Raw genomic sequence first — 16,769 nt, 5'->3', positions numbered from 1 at the left:
CCAGCGCTGCCTTCACCCCAAAATCTCGGCTCTGGCAGCTCCAGCACCGTGCTGGCCTCCCAGGAGAGCATCCTGAGCACACACAGCACGCCCTGGGCTGGGATCGGTGCTGCCGAGTGAACGTCCCACAGCTCCTGCACAACAGCCCCACTGCAGAGGGTTCGGGCACAATCCTGGCCCCCACCTCACTCTGCCTCAATGAGTTTGCTCAGCACGGATCTGTTTCCCTGCCAGGATTCAGATCTGTGTGGATGCCACTTCCCATCCTGTGTATTTTGGGTTACTGAAGACAAAAATATATTTAGGGGAAGAAAATCTCTATGTTGTCTACAGCGCCTACCAAAACAGGGCTTCATACGCTACCGTAACGTGAACTACCTTAAAGGTTCATAAATTATTATTCATATTTGGCTATAAATAATAAAAAGAGCTATTTATAGCGTTTCGGCTTTGAGAGCTCCTCACGGCAGCTTCGCCCGCGCCCCTAATCCCATCTGAGCGGCGGCGGCAGCGGTGCCCTGGCAGCTGGGATTTCCAGGCCGCGTCCCTGCAGCCCCAGGGTTTTATCCTCCAAATCTGCACGCCGGGGGCCGTCACGCACAGGGCCGGATTTCAGCAAATCCCCACCCAAAATCCGTCCCGTTGTTGGCCGGCCAAGCACCCGCCAGGGCTGCTCGGGGCAGGGCGGCGGGCGCAGCGTGCGGCGGATTACTCGGGTCAGCAGTTAAAGGCCGGAGCTGCCAGGGCTGGTGGAGAAACCCGGAGCTCAAGGACAAAGCGTGGTTCCTCCTTAAAGGCCACGGCCGCCCCGAAATGCTGCATCTGTGGGCTGCGAGGGTTTCTGGGGCCATAAACAAGCAGGCTGTGTCACAGCTGTCTAAATATAGTGCGGCCCGGGTTGCCTCCGTGCTGCCTGTGCCATCGGAATGGCTTGATGCACAGATGCGTGTTTATTTTTTTCTCTCCGGGCAGGCTATGACTAAGAGAAATCTGCCGGGGAAGGGACAGCAGAAGATGGAGGCCCTCGGCTAAATGCAGGCACTGAAAAAGTCCGTCGTGTGCAGTCCTGGAGCCCCGGCCAAAATATTCCTCACCCTCCTCCTCCTCACCCTCCTCCTCCTTCTCTTTCTCCTCCTCCTTCTCTACCTCTCCCCCTGCCAGCACGCAGAACAAGGCTGCAGTAATGACAGCCCCAAATACATCAGAAAAACATTAAAAATCTCCTGATTTCAGGCAATCCAGCAGCACTGACGGGCAGGGCAGCCGCGTACCCGCACCGTGGCAGTGAGTGCAGGTCCTGAGGCCACAAGCCCACCATTCGCCCCGGCCCTGCTGGCCCCTCCTGCAGCAGCCGCAAATTTTGCCTTTTTTTTTCTTTTTTTTTCCCTTCTCTCGGGCCTGAAGCAGGGCTGTCATGGGGAAGGCAGTGCCGTGTTTGTCTCACGGAGCACACAGTGCTGAAGGTCAGCCCCGCAGCAGATGTGCTGCAGGCGGCTGCGTATCCGCGCTCCGTATCAGCGCTTCCGTGCTACACGCACACCGGGTAACCTTGCCGCAGGAAGGCCCGGATACAAGCTGGAATTATGATTATTTCCAGCCCCCCAAATCATTTTCTTTCCCTTCAGGGAAGGCGGTATGCCCAGGGGGGTATTCACAGCGCTGCTGCGTACGGCCGCTGGTTTTGGGGTGCCGGAAGGGATGGAGGGAGGCAGGGACCGGGGTGCTGGGATGCAGGGACCCGGGATTTTGGGATGTAGGGAGGCAGGGACTGGGGATGCTGCGATGCTGGGGTGAAGGGATGCGGGGACCTGGGATGCAGGGACCCGGGATTTTGGGATGCAGGGAGGCAGGGACCGGGGATGCTGCGATGCTGGGGTGAAGGGATGCGGGGACCTGGGATGCAGGGACACCGGCATTTTGGGATGCTGTGATGCAGGGACCCAGGATGCTAGGATGCAGGGACCTGGGATTTTGGGATGCAGGGACCCAGGATTTCGGGATGCTGTGATGCAGGGACTCAGGATGCCAGGATGCAGGGACCTGGGATTTTGGGATGCAGGGACCCAGGATTTCGGGATGCAGGGACTCGGGATGCAGGGAGGCAGTGAGGAAGGGACCCGGGATTTCAGGGTGCAGGGACCCAGCATTTCGGGATGCTGTGATGCCGGGACCTGGGATTTCGGGATGCAGGGACCCGGGATGCAAGGAAGCAGGGATGCAGAGAGTCAGGGAAGCAGAGACCCACGATTTCAGGATGCAGGCACCCGGCATCTCAGCGTGCCATGATGCAGGGGGATTTCGGGACGCCCTCTCTCGCCTTGGGGTGGCCCGAGCGGGCAGCGGGCTTCGTAGGACCCCCCCCCCCAGACAACGAGCAGCGGGCAGCGGCCCCCAGGAACCCCTCCAGCGACCCCTTAACCCTGCTGCTCGCCCCGACCCCGGCCCCGACCCCTGCCCGGTGCCTCCTCACCTGGCCCCGCCGCCGCCTCCATGCTCCCGCCGCCCGCCGGGGCCGCGCCGCAGCCGGCAGCGCCCGCTCGCGGGGGCGGCGGCGGCGGCGGCGCGGGCACGCGCACGCGGGCACGCGGACGGACGGACAGACAGGCAGAGGGACGGACAGACAGAGGGACACACAGACAGACGGACAGAAGGACAGCCAGAGCCCCCAGAGCCACCCAAACCCCGTCCCTAGCTCGTGTCCCCTTCCCCCGCTCCGGTCCCGGCGATGCGCGGTGACCCCCGGGGGGACCGGGGCTGCTCCCCCCGGGGCTGCTCCATCCCCCCCACAAGGTCCCGATTTGGAGCAATTTGGCTGCAAACAGCCGGCAGGAGTGCGGAGAGCAAAGAAAGAGCATCGCCCTGGGGGTCTACGCGAACCCCGGGGGCGTCGTGCGGTGCAGGTGAGCGGGCAGGAAGGGGGGAGCCTGGGTGATTTTAGGGTCGCGGTGAAGTTTGAGGAAATATCAGCAGCCCTCGGATGCCGACCCGCAGCCGCTTTGCCCTCCGTGAAATCCTGGGGGAGAAAATGGGGAGCAAACCAAAGGGCATCCGCAGCTGGCACAAACTTCCAGAGCCCTCTGGGTTTCTCCCGAATCCACCCATCACCCACATTCCCCCACTGGGGTTCAGCTCCTCAGCCCCCACTCCCCGATCCCAGCAACATTTCCCACCCCATTTTCCTTTTTCCCCCTCCAGTCACTGCAGTCTCCGCTTATTCCACACGTGGCACCGGGGCCCCGAGCTGCTGGCTGTAATTAAAAAGAAGAAAAAACGACGGGATCTGCAAGGTAGTGATGAGCTGGGGCACTTCCAGCTTTTAATTCCCTCTGCCCCGATCCACGTGACGGATTACTCGGGGCACAGAGCGAGCTGGAGCGTTGCTGCCCCTAATGCTCCTGTGCTTTTACTGGGGGACGCTACACGGGGAAATGAGAACGACTTTCTGTGCAACAGCCAGCTTCATCCACAGCGTCTGAGCTGCCTTTTTAACTTTTTATTGTAGATTTTACCAAATAAAGGAGCTCGCTGTAAGGCAGGACCCAAAGAGTGGCATTGGGTTCAAGCCAAAAAAAAACATAGGGGGGGGATTTCCTCCCATTGGAGTGGGGATGCTCCAGCTCCTCTCCTTCGTCCCCATTGTGCCCAGTAATTCCAGAGGCTCCTTGGCATGGGGAAAGGGCTCGTGCAGAGCCCAGCGCAGTGGCCGTCGAGCAAAACTCACAGACAGACACCGCCAGCACAGGGATAAGCAGGAGAAAAATTTTATTTACATCTTTCGAGCAGCAGCACAGCGGTGGCCACTCCCCGGGAAGAAGCTGCAGGAGCAAACGGGGGGCGCGGGCCCCCACTGCCCCCCACGCGGCACCTTGGTCCTTGCAGGATGCTGGAGGGAAGGGGATTCAGCACGGAGCCGAAGGAAAACACGGCAAGGAGGGAAGGCGAGGGGCTGGGTGCGTGCCGCTGCGGGGTTTGGTCTATGAAAGTGCACAGTACAACAATTCTTGTAGAAAAATCCGTCCCGAGGGCTGGAGGCATGCGTGGTCGCAGGGCTTCTGCATCTACAGAAGGGTTCAGAGTCTTGAAAACAAGTGCTCGGGGTCTTTCCTGGGGCAAATCCAACCGCAGGCCCCGGGCTGGGCAACACATGGGGGATGGATGCTGCTCTGCAGATGCCCAACGGCTTCTGGCTCCGTTATCAGGAGAGAGCCAGAGCAGAGCTGCCTCTGACTGAGCCAGCAACCGTCAGGGGCTCCTCTGGCGGCATTAAGATGTGCTGAAGTTTTGCACAAGCAGCCAAAAACAAACCCCAAAGTCGGTTCCCCCTGCCCTGCCAGAGACCTGCTCTCCCAGCAACAAAACAGCGACACTTCAGCACCAGAAACTTGCCCAGGCCGCTCTAACTGATGGCACGGGGGTGGGGGGTAGCGACAGCTTTTCTGCATCCCTGCTGCGCTGCCCAGCTCCACCGGGGCAGGCAGCTCAGCAAGGCGTTCTCCAAAGTGGATGCTAAAACTCTGTGCTTTTTTTTTTTTTTTTTTAAACCTTTAAAAATACACATCTCGCTTTTTTTTTCTTAAATATATAGTCTATAAAATAAGGCAACTCAAGGAGGCCAGCAGAGCATCCCCGCGGATTGGGTGCTGTGCCCCCGTGGGCTCACAGCACGTCCAGTTGAGAAAAGCTGGGGTCTGTGCCCAGGGCTCCTGCACACGGGGCAGCAGCAGCACCCGCAGGGCCTTTTAATCCCAGTTACACAAAGACGTCTGGGCAGAAGGGGCACGCTGATGCTGTTTCAGACGAGGTGCACGCTCATGCACATCACTGCTGAAGCGGGCTGAGCATCAGGGCACAAACATTTTTGGCAGCCCTCACGGGCAGCGCAAGAGCCTGCAGCCACGGGGGGCGAACCCCTCCACAATGGGCATTTCCTCGGGGAACAGCCCAGGTTTCCACAAGGACCTCGGGTAGAAAGGCAGCAAGGAACAAGGAATGACTCGAATTCTCCCCCAGAACGCAACGCGTTAAAATCAATCTCTGGGAGAAGCTACAACACCAACATGTCTCATGGTACGAAAAGCTACGGACAAGGTAAGCACGAGGAGTGCAGCTCTGCCCTGGCTCTCACCTGCTCACCTGCCTGCTCCACGTCACACCAGCTCAGGACAAGCCGACTGTATAGCAGCTTTTCAAAATGCATTTTTTTTTAAATCATCCCTCTTCATAAAAAAAAGCACAACTATGTAATTTACCTCCCATGTTTTCCCTCTTCTGTTTCTATCACTGGAAATGCGATCTTCACATTTCTGAGCTCTGCAATGTGAACGTTTTCTGTGTTCCTCACCAATTCCCACGGGGCTAAGTCTCGCATTCTAGAGCTTTATTTCTCTAAGAAATAAACTTAATAGAAAATAATTTAAAATGAAAAAAAAAAAACCTACAACAGAGTGATCTGCAGTAAACAGTACTGTGGAGCAATGGAATGACGCATTATAGGCCTAGAGAGAGGCTGGGGTTTCATATGGGGGTGGCGGGGAAATCATGGCAAGTTGTGTAAACCTGACAGAATCATTACCTAGGTTTGCATCACTGATCTGTGCAGTTGGATCACCGGCAGGAATACTTTCTAGCCTCAGAAGGAAAAAAAAAACACTTATTCTAGCAGACTTGACCTTATAAGCGGAGACCTCTTCACCCCGATGCTGGCTGTGACTGTGTTTCCACAGCTGTTATCCAGCACGCCTGGGGAAGCAGCCGTAGGTACTGCATGATCACCTAATTTGAGCACAGCTCCAGCACGGTGCAGAGAAACCAAACACGTTATCCCCTCAGTCCCTGGTCCTCCACCCAACCGGGTTAGTTTTCCTCCTCTGAGTGCAGAGGGGGGATCTTGTTGGAAAGCAGAGCGTACACGTACGGCCAGATCTTGTTGGTCTCCGTCCCCGAAAACGAGTGCAGGATGCCCCTGCTCCTGGAAGAGAGTTGAGAGGAGAAGTCAGCACCTAGGGACAGGACCCCTGCAGGCAGGGCGTGCTGTGAAATGCCTCTGCCTGCCTCTGGGGAAGCTTGCCCGTGGCTTTCTGGGCTGCAGGAGGGGCAGCGAGGGGTTAGACGTGTTCACACATGGGTGGGCTGAACCCCAGCAGCCACCCCTAATCCCACCACACACCTCCCAGTTCCCACGGGAGCAGCAGCTGGAGAACCCCTTCTCACCTCCCCTGCAGCCTGGATGCTCCCAGTCCACACATTTTCTGCCACCCCTTGCCCTGGCTTCTCCTGCCCTGCTGCCAGCTGCCCCATACTTCACCTAAAAGGGCAGGCAGGGGCCTCAGCCTGGTTTTTGCAGGGCAAATACACCACCCCGGGCTGCAGAGCACAGGGGGTTATTTAATGAACTCCTCAATTTATGTTATTTTAAGCAGCACAGAAAGATGCTGCAGGTTCTGTGAGCACAGTGAAGTGCCCTCTGCAAGGCCACCCCCTCCATGGACCCCGATGTGGTGCTGAGCACAGCGATCTGCCCCCTCAACACCCAGCAGGGGCCGTGGGCACACTGTTTTAGGTTTTTTTTTGCATGCTATACTCACTTGTACAGCTCTATCACCGGCTTGGCAGCATCCTTGTACTTCCTCAGGCGGGCAGCGACGGCCTCGGGTTTGTCGTCCTCGCGCTGGACCAGCGGCTCTCCCGTCAGGTCGTCGATGCCCTGAGGAAAAGCCAACACCATTTGGGGGCTGCAGGTCCCCAGAGAGCTGCCCCAGCTGCCCCGTGCCCCGGCTGCTGGAGGCAATTAACATCTAAGCACCTTCCTGCAGCGCTTAACACAAACCTCACTTGGCTGAGTGCGTTTTGCACAACTCCTGCGGGACAGCTGCCAAGCACAAAGCTCTCCGGTGCCCCGCAGCCCCCGGGTCTTACTACATGGGATTTCTTCCCCGGTGGTAATTTAGGATCGTGCCAGCCCGCCCACGCAGCACGAGGCACCTCTGACCTTTGCCTCCCTCCAGTCGCTCTGGACAGGCACAAAGCCAGCGCTAGGGGCTCTTACGTGCACGTGGGGCGGGTTGAACTCCATGTTGTAGACCCTGCCGCTCGCCGGGTGGATCCAGCGGGCGCTCAGGCGGTCCTTCAGCGTCTCGAAGGGGATGTTCAGGCTGATCACCAGGTCCAGCTCGCAGATCCTGTCCAGCGCCTCGGCTTGCCCCAGCGTCCGCGGGAAACCTGCGGGCAGAGAGGGGCTGGGTGAGCAGCAAGAAAGCATTTCTCTGCCCGCCCCGCAGCCGTGGCGCTGTAAAGATAGCACAGCTCCTCGCTGCAGCCCAAACGGTGTGAAAGAGAGGCATCCGCCAGATGGCTGCGACAAAAAATAGCTCCTCCAGCACCGGCTCCCAAAATACAGCACACAGGTCGCTGTAGGCTCGTGTTCTCCAGAGAAACCACGTCCAGCAGGAGGACCTGCCCCATCTCCCCGCCTCTCCTGGCCACCGCAGAGCTCAGCGAACATCTGAAAAACCCCAGGTTTTACCCAAGCAAAGAATTATTAGCTGAGAGCTGGTCAGGACACCACCACAGCTAATGAAGGAGTCGTTAGGAGAAAGAATACGTGAGGTCTGCTTTGCCACGTCTAGTCGGGCTGTTATTTGGGTACGGACTGCTTGAAATCAGCACGCTCCTCGCTCCTTGGGGCAGGGCATTGGGCACAAAGTGGTGGCAGGACAGCAGCTCGTCCCCGAGCTGTGCTGCCTGGGGGTAGCTCCCATGCAGCACCACAAACCAGCCCAGAACAGCCCCGTGCTGCACGAACCGGGATCTGAGCGCTGGGATGCACGCTCGTGGATGTTGAAACACGGGAGTTTTAACACAGCAAAAGTACGGAGTTGTTTATACAGCGCTGCTCACTGTGCGATTTGCCAACCAGGAGATGAATTAAGCAGTGTTATCCTACGAGTGGTGAAATTTTAATAGCAAGGACTGAGTTTGGGGTGGTTCCTCCGCCCACTTTCCTCTTTTTGTGCCTTAAAAAATAGGAAACAATCAAAGAAACCCTTCAATATACAGAAATGAGGCTCCCAGTTATTAATAACTGGCTATTCCTCCTCTTCTCACACTCCATTAATTCAGGGGCTGCTTCAACCCAGCCTGTCCCCACAGGGCTCAGGGGCCCAGCCACCCATCCCAAGTGCTGGCCCCCAAAAGCACTGCCCTTGTGAGAGGTTCGGTGCCATCCGCCCCAACTCCTGCTGCCAGCAGGACCCCAAAAGGCACCTTCGGTCTCTCTCCTGCTGCTGCAAACCCCTCGGCAGCACAACGATGTTCTAAAGGCCCCCGGGAGCCTCCTGTCTGGATTCACTCACCGTCGAGCAGCCAGTGCTCCCCTCGCCGCTTCTCCAGCTCCGTCATCATCACGCGCGTGATGACGTGGTCGGGCACCAGGAGGCCTCGCTCAAGGTACTGCTTTGCCAAGACGCCAACTTCTGTTCAAGTTAAAGAAAATTAAAAAAAAATGAATGACGTTTCTGCTTAAAAAACACCGCTCCCCCTCAAATTCTGTCTGCCCTCTGAGAGCGCTCATCCAGGAGCCTCTCGGCAGCATCCCCGTCCTCAGAGGGGACAAATTTGTACATCTGCTGTAGAAATAATCCCACTGCACAGAACCACAGCGGCCGTCACTGCGCTTTGGAGAAGTTTCCAGTGAAGTTAAGACGAGAAATGATGCGTTTGGGTAACGTCTGGACAACTGGCAGCACCTGGCTCGCAGAAACCAAGTTTGCCTCCTCCTCCTTCCACGTCCAGCCGTCGCCGTGAGAAGCTGGCACTACCTTCTGGAAATTACCCCAAGAGGTGCAAATTCAAGATTTCACACGCAGGCTGCGGCAGTAAACAGGCAACATCAGAGAGCTCGTTTGGAAACACAAACCTCAGAGCCCTCACTGCAGCTGCTGAAAGCAGAACACGGCTTTCCATCCACCGGGCTTTACGACTTCAGAGGCTCAGCTCAAAATACACGCAGATAAGAGAACTATTTCCCAGATCAAACACCTGAGAATATAATTGCAGCGTACCTGCAGGGCGAATACACCTGAGCAGGCTCCTGCTTGATTCTCCCCCGCATCAGCTGGAGCTGAGAAAGTGCTGCAGGAGGAGCCCCGCAGGGCAGCGAGGGTTCCCTGAGGGATAAACCTGGCCAGGACCCACCTGCCCTGCAGCCTCGGCCACCTGGGCAGCCAGCAGCAGCCCTGCTTCCACTTCTTTTTCCCATTTTTATTGCAGCTTGGGTACTTTGAGCGGTGAGGAGGAATGCTGTGGTTTCTGCCTGCCCCCAGATGGTGAGAAAAGGGGCCTGAGACAAATTCGGCTGGGTTTTACCTTACAGATTGCCCAGAATTTTGTCTTAGGCACTCGGAGACACAGAGAAACTATGTGGAAATAGAACTGCTCCTCGGCACCAGCTGGGGCAAGTCCTGCCCCTGCCCCTGGAGAGGCTCTGCCCCTTCTGTCTGCACCAGAACCAGACCAGCTCCCCTTCCCCAAGCAGCTAACACAGCGTTTGGAAGCAGAAATTAACATTTTGGCAGATTATCGAGTGAGGCCAGCATGTCCCAAAGCACCGGTCCTCCACCTGAAGTCCCAGGAGCCGTGCTGCATGGGGCTGGCTGCTGGGGTTTTGCACCGATGGCTGCGCACAGAGGGAGGTGCAGGAGGGGCAAAGCCCCCCAAATCCCAACCCGAGTGGGGTTGCTCCCTCCTCTCTCTCCACCAACCTCTGCAGCACCGCCTCTGCCCGAGCTTGGCCCCATACTGGTCCCAGTATTCATTACTGGGGACTTTGGAGCATGGCGAGCTGCCTGAAGGAGAAGGGGCTCTCCAGGCTCTGCTTTTCCAGCCTGAAACACCCCAAACGGCGCCGTTCCCGACAGGCAGCAGGCTTTGTGCAGGACCTACAGCTCCTGGGGAGAGCCCCTCACCTCCACCCCAAAATTACAGCAACCAACGCCGCCGAGCAGCTCTGCACCCGGTGCCTTTCCCAAAAACGAGCTCGATGTCACTGCCCATACAGCGATGGGGAGAGAACATCGGGTCTTGTGCAAGCAGCACCGAGACCTCCTAGGGCAGAAATATTAAAGTGAAAACTTTACTCTTCTTCACTGACAAATCTTCCTCAGCCCGGGCACGGCATCCCCCTGCAGGTCCTGGTGTGATGGGCAGGGGTTTTCACCCGCCTGGCCTGGCGCAGATCCCACCCAGGGGCCAAAATCCACGCTGCTATCGCCCCATCCCGCTAAGCTAACGACCGCGGGACTTCAGACCCTGCTGTCCCCGTCCCTTCCCGGCTCAACCCTGCACCCGTGCCTCTGAGCTCTTATCAGCAAAGCGGGTCCCAGCCTCCAGCGACGCCTCCCGCTGCGGCTGGGGGCTGCGGGGGCTCGAGGAGAGGCTGTTCCCAAACACAGGGAGCAGGAGGCTGCGGCTGGAGGCACTGCAGAGCACCAGGATTTCATTTGCCAGCAGCCCCCTGGGCAGACCCTGCGAGATAACGCGGACTTTGGGCCCCCCGGGGCAACCTTTTGCATGATTTCTTATTTAGGTTCCAGCAGCGCAGCCTTAATGGAGAGGAGGAGCTCCGGGTGGTTAATGCAGCACTGCCCGTGGTTATCTGTGCACCAAGCTGGAACAACCCCAGCTGGACAGGGTTCTCGGAGCCCCCAAACCACTTCCCCAATGCAGGGCTCTCATTTTCACCCTGTCTCTGCCAGCCTGGCCTCCCTCCGGGGAGCTGGAGCATGGCACGGCCACAAACCTGGGGATGTCACTGCCCCCCCTCTCACCCCTTTTAGCTCACGGTTCCCACCATCACAGCACCCTTCTGCCCCCAAAGAGTTGCAGCGAGCAGAGACCCAGGGCATGCAGTTTTACTGAAATTAGCTGAGCCCTGCTGACACCCCGGGACGCTGCAGGCACCAGAGGCAAAGAGCTGGGCACTGGGACAAGAACCGGTCGAGGAAAACGGTCACTGCCCTCCAGTACCCCCGGCACAGCACCAAAAGCAGTTTCTTTACCTCCTGCTCTCCCGAGATCCAAACAAAGCACTTTTGCACAACAGGGCAGCCACGAAGCGAGGCACTGATTAACCAACACATCCGTGGCAGCGGATGCACTCGCCGAGTCACTGTTACAAAACCCCAAGGGTTCCAGTGGCAGCGGCACACCCAGACACCCCTCACCCTGGGGCTCGCTCTGTGCGGGATGCTCAGGTGTCCTCCGGCTTCCTGAGATGGGAAAATCACCTCCAAATCGACTCCTGCACAGTTTCCTTGCCCAGAGGCTGCTCTAAAACCCCTCGGCGGGTCCCTCTGGAGGGCAGCGGGGTGTCTGTCAGACTGGCCTCAGCTCCCCTACAATGCAAAACCAGCGGCGCGGATGACAAACTCAGGAAGGGAATTTACTTCCATCCAGCTTCCTCCAGAGCTGGCACACCGCTGCGTGGTCATGTAACAGCTTGTCCAAAGCAAACAGCAAAAAAAAAAAAGAAAGGAAAAAAAAAAAAAAAAAGCAAACAGCTGCACATTACTGAGAGCTATGACCAGAGTCGAAGGCAAAGGTGGCACCTGAAAATTACGGCGGCTTCGCTCCTGAGCAACCTCACCTGAGTTTCCACCCCCGTTCCCCACCCGCTGCTGCACCGCTTGGTCTTCGCCCAGGTGCTCTGCGGCTCCGCCAACAGAGCTATTGGGATTTTCCAAATTTCGAGCCTCTCCCCAGGGGAAATATTGCCGTGCTTTTTTTTTTTTTATTATTATTTATGGAAGGAAATCTGGGTATTTTTAAACGAGCCTGCAACGCCCCACGGAGCACGCAGCTCTGAAAGTTTATCCTCCCCTTTTTTTTTTTTTTTCCCTTTTCTCGTCACACCTCGAAAAAGGCAAAGTGCGGCTTGTTCCTCTGGGCTGTTTTGTGTCGTTTTATGGCTCCTCTGAGTCAGTTTCCTCCCCGGGGAACAGCAGCAGCGTTGGCATTGCCCAGCCACGGCTAGGGACAGCCCCATGCCGCCCGGCTGCTGGCTCCCAAAACTTTGCTGGATCCATCACAGGCCAGGACGGTTGTGAAGCACATCACAACCCGTCAGCTCATAAAAAAGGGCTTCGGATGCGAAACACGGGGTGGGTTGGCAGCGCTGTGCCCCCTGATCCTGGAGGGCAGCTTATTAAGGAGCGGGGCTCATGGGGTGCCCCGTGCCACCCCGCTGGCCTCGCCACAGGGGATTGCATGGCACGGCACAGCATCGGGACACCCCATAACCCACAGCAAGCTTCCCAGAAGGGTTTCCCTGTGGGAACTTGTATGTGCCCAGAGCATCCCTCGCCCCGTGGGTGTCGCAGCAGGCACAGGGGGACCCAGGCTGCGTGACTGAACCCCATTCCTCCAAAACCCTTGTGTTAACACGGAAAGCCCGCAACCCCAGGTGCCGAGGCTGCCCATGGGTGCTCGTGCAGCTTTTTTTAGCTGTGCCCACCTGGGGCTGGGGGCAACCCTCAGCCCCTTTCTCCCCAGCACACCCAAGATGGAGGGAAGACCACCTCATCCCCACAGTGGGGGGGGGGAGATTTCCCCTTAGGGTTTCGCCCCGAGCCGTGAGCGACCCCGACCCCATCCCCACACCGCCCCCGGCCCCGGGGGGCACCCCGGGCACTCACCGCCGCCCCGGCCGAGGCTCTCCCTCAGGAACTGCCCGCTGGAGAGGTGCTGCAGCCCGAAGCTGCGGGCGATCCTCTCGCACACCGTCCCCTTGCCCGAGCCGGGGGGGCCCAGCACCACAGCCCGCAGCACCTTGGACGCCATCTCCCTGCGGGGCAGCCCCCCCCCCAGCACCCCTTTCCCCCCCAAAAAATCTCTCGCCTCACGCAGCCTCCCCCGAGGGGGGATGCGGAGCTGGGAAGGGGGCACGCAGGGGGGGCCCCGCCGCCTCGCAGCCCCCCACCACGGGACCCCGCATGCCGGGGAGCCCCGCAAAATGGCGTGTTAATGGGGGGGGGGGGGAGCCGTGCCGAGCCGAGCCGTGCCGAGCCGCTCACCCGCCGCCCGTACACATCAGCACGGAGCAAGGAGGGGGGGGGGGGACACGGCCGCCCCCTCGGGCCGCCCCCTCGGGCTGGGCACCCTGGGACTTGTAGTCCTGCAAAACCCCCCCCCTCCATTATAGATGGGGCAGGGCTGGGCTCGGTGCCGCCTCATGGGGCTGTGGTGACAACGGGGGGAGCACCGGGGGCGACGGGGAGAGCACCGCGGGGCGCCCCCTCGGTGTGTGCGGTGCGAGGTGGTGAGGGGGGGGGGGGCTGTGAGGGGGCACCCGCGCGTGAATTATATGCGCGTGAATTACATATGCGTGAGACATATGAGTGTGCACGACACGCGCGTGCACGACATGCTTGTGAACGACATGCGTGTGCGCGATATGCGCGTGCACGATAGGCGGGTGCCCCCTCCCTCCCTCAGGAAGCGGCGGGCGCATCACATGGCCGCGCGGCGCTGCCATAAACACGCCAAGATGGCGGCCCTCACGCCGCCCGCCCGCCCGTGCTGCGTCACGGCGCCCCCCGGCCCCGCCGCCAGCCCTCAGGTGGGTCCGGCCCGGCCCGGCCCTCAGGGGGGCACCGCGCTGGGTTTGGGGGGGCTTCCAGCGGGGACCCCCTTCCTCAGAGACCCCCCCCCGGGTTTCGGCAGAGCTGGCCGGGCGCGGTGCTTCCTCCCCCCCCCCCTTCCTTCCCGTTGCGCACTGCTGTTTTGGGGGATTGGGGGAGCGGGCGGGGGGCTGAGGGGCGCTGAGGGGGCTCCATGGGGGGCTCCGTGTGAGGCTGTGCCTCAGGGGGGTGGTGGAGGAGGGAAGGGGAGAGGTGCTGTGGGGTTATCGTGGGCCCCCCCCCCGGGGGTGTTGCTGAGGGAGGAGTGCTCGGTGCTGGGTGCTGGTGCCCGGCCAGGGTGGGTTGGGGGTGGTGAGGGGTACGCGGAGGGGACGGGAATCCTATAAAACAGACGGGAATCCTATAAAACAGCCCCAAAACACGGCCAGCAGCCGGCCCCCAGGGGCTGGAGGGGGGGAGCGGAGCTTCGGGAGCAGCCAGGCCACGCCGGGGGGCTTCAGAAAGAAGCAAGGGGTGGCAGCCTCCGCCAACAACCAGATATTCTTAAATAGCCCTACAGGGATACCCAGGGCACGGGGCGGTGTGCTGGGTCCCCAGCCGGCTAAATGTTTTGTTTAAAAAGCAGGGAGGGCTCTCCAGACGGTGACGAGGAGCCAAGTTCTGCGTTTTCGCACACCTGTTTGCTTTCCGCATCGTGGCGCGGCTGGAGCGAGGCGAAAATCGGCGTGAGAGGAGAGGAGAGGAGAGGCAGCAGGTTTGGGGGATCCCTTTGGGGGAAACGGCACCGGCCGCGAGCGGGTGCCCAGCAGAAGAGGGGTGCGACAGGAGTTGGGTGGGACCGCACACCTCTGCGGTCACGGAGCTGCTTGAAACAGCCCACGAGTAACTGCTGGAGCACGGATAAAATCTTCAGATGAAGACACACCTGAGCTACCAAGCGGCACCTCTTCTCTTCCCACCTCAGCCTCCAAAATGTGGGATTCCCCATGCCACTCCTCTTCCATTCTGTTGAAATCAGTAGATTTTTTTTTTTTTCTACTGGAATAATGTGGCGTGAAAAGGCTTCAGAGTGGCAGTAAATAATTCATTTTTGGGGCACTTTCCTTCCTTTTCAAAAGTCATAGCTGTACGTACAGATTTTCTTAAGCATTTTTTACAAAGTTTTTTGGTGTTTTGTTTTTTTTTCTTGCAGCAGCAGATGATGTAACTAATTACAATCAGTGGCAAACCTGCAAGTTTTAGGGTATACGTTTAGGTCATCTGTGTCATCATCTGACGTCAGTATTGCATAATCTGTTGACTGTCCCCTTTTTATGTAATGTATGTTTGCAGTTTGTTTTAAAATGTACAAATATTTTTTTCCACTGCGTGCTTCTCCTCAGATATTTCATACTTGTCTCTCCATTGCCCTCTTCTGTTAAAAACTTGTAAGGCACCATTTTGGTAGCTGGATCCCTCTCAGCGTTACGCCTTTCTCTTTTAAAAACAACCTCTGAACATCTCCAGACATGCTCTTCTCCAGGTAAGTTCTTTAGAGCAGTAAACCACATCTGGAGTTTCTGCTCCCTCCTGTTAGAGATACGAGAGCAGCTTGTACTGAGGAAGTCCATCAGCATCGTAAATTAACTTTTATAAAAATACGGTAACTTTGGGTTAAAAAGTGTTATGTTTTAAACTCAATTATTTCAGAAGTCAATATGATTCCCTTAACCAGAGGTGTACGCGTGTAGAAGTAGTTCCATGATCTTTTCAGCAATACCTGTTTAAAAAAGAAGAAAAAGTGGGGTGCAAACTACTGGTTGATACAAGTTTGACTTGTGGTAGAAGTTTTTATTTCACAATTCTGTGTTTGGATCCTGTGACCTAAGAGCTCCAGAGGCATACTTGAGCCTGCAGAGCCTTGAGGCACCCCTTCGGCCTCTTCCAGCTGCTGTCCCTCGAGAACACAGCTGGCTGCTCGGCGCCCGGCGCTGCTCCCGTCGGAGCCCTTGGTAGGCACAGGAGCGATCGCAGCTCTCGCAGCGCATGTGACAAGCCCTGATGAAGCCCAGCTGAACGTGTTCGTGGCGCTGTAAAATTCCACGGCTGCCTGGGCGAGCGCCCGGTGCGCTGGGTGCAGTATGCAGCGCGGTCGCGGTGTGGTGCTGCCCTCTACTCGTGCCGGTCGTGATCCCAGCCTTCGGCTGTTGCACGCGGTGCTGCTCCGCCGACTTACGTGGCTCGCAGCCACGGCTGCCTGCTGGCTGTCTGGTTCATGACACTCGGTTCTCGAGTAGCATAAACCAAGCGCTGCTCTGCAGCTCCAGCGAGTTTAAGGGGGAGAAGGGCTACCCTCATTTTCTCCAGCATTGAGCGGTAAGTTAACCCTTCTCCGTTAAATCCAGCATTAGTGAATTGGATTTTGAAGGCTGTTTTGGTCACTGTGGTCATTAAGATAGCGCTAATTATCTGGATAATTTTCTGAGCTGGATCCCCACATGCAAAGCCACTTGTGTTAAATACTCTGAGCCTCTCACCTGGCAGCTGGGCACCCGCAGAGGGCAGTTTGGGGCTCGGAGGCGTGCAAGGGATGAGAAGATGGAGGAAGCACCTGGCAGCGCCACGGAGGGGCCGCGATGACTGACAGGCTGCCCTGGCTCAGTTATCACAGTGCTGATGCTGTCTCTTGTAAAGGTACAGTACTGTGATAACTGAAGGATGGCAGCCATCTGAGCTTCACGGGGCCCGTGCCCGCCGCGCCCCGACCCTTTGATTCCAGGAGCTGACGGACGGACAGATGTACACACAACATCCTGCTCAAGCGTCCCTGTTCTAAACAAACCTCTTCATGTAAAAGTCATGGGTTAAAGAAACTTGAGATGGACTTGAATAAAAATTGTGCTTTACTGGGAGTTCGCCTCTTAGTTGTCTGTTTGATGTAGAAGACCTTCCAGGAATGCCGTGCTTCAGAAGCTTCAATAAGGGTCCCAAAAGTGGGGTCCTGTGCAGCTGGGGGAGCATTTGGGAGAAGAGGTGAGGAGATGTGGGCCAGTGCGTGGGACTGGGTACCAGAAGAAAGGGGAAAGACTGCAGCTATACAGCCCCCCGCTGTAGATACATATTTTCTATATTTCTTGTTAAAGATTTTAATGATTG

At 57.7% G+C, this 16,769-nt stretch overlaps 2 protein-coding genes and 1 long non-coding RNA gene across 3 annotated transcripts in view; 1 reads left to right on the top strand and 2 right to left on the bottom strand.

The window, feature by feature from the left end:
* Positions 1-2,526, bottom strand: part of DNAJC6 (DnaJ heat shock protein family (Hsp40) member C6) — a 44,142-nt gene extending 41,616 nt beyond the window's left edge. The window contains exon 1 of the mRNA XM_084527671.1: positions 2,471-2,526. Coding sequence (XP_084383797.1) covers positions 2,471-2,492 — 22 coding nt within the window. The 5' untranslated portion in view covers positions 2,493-2,526. The remainder of the gene's footprint in view (positions 1-2,470) is intronic.
* Positions 2,527-3,745: 1,219 nt separating this feature from the next.
* AK4 (adenylate kinase 4) lies at positions 3,746-13,091 on the bottom strand. Its single transcript, XM_084527676.1, has 5 exons — positions 12,690-13,091; positions 8,352-8,471; positions 7,046-7,218; positions 6,585-6,703; positions 3,746-5,968 (listed from the first exon to the last, which is right to left on the bottom strand). The coding sequence occupies exons 1-5, from the start codon at positions 12,832-12,834 to the stop codon at positions 5,854-5,856; spliced, it is 672 nt and encodes a 223-aa protein (XP_084383802.1). The 5' UTR covers positions 12,835-13,091; the 3' UTR covers positions 3,746-5,853.
* Positions 13,092-13,482: 391 nt separating this feature from the next.
* On the top strand, positions 13,483-16,525 carry LOC311440586. Its single transcript, XR_014695476.1, has 2 exons — positions 13,483-13,612; positions 14,260-16,525. It is a non-coding gene; the product is annotated as an uncharacterized lncRNA (long non-coding RNA).
* Positions 16,526-16,769: the final 244 nt, after the last annotated feature.

The sequence above is a fragment of the Aythya ferina genome, assembly GCF_964211825.1.
Source record: "Aythya ferina genome assembly, chromosome: 8".
Classification (NCBI taxonomy): Eukaryota; Metazoa; Chordata; class Aves; order Anseriformes; family Anatidae; genus Aythya; species Aythya ferina.
Note: the sequence above shows the minus strand (reverse complement) of the source record. Positions and strands in the feature narration are given on the sequence as shown.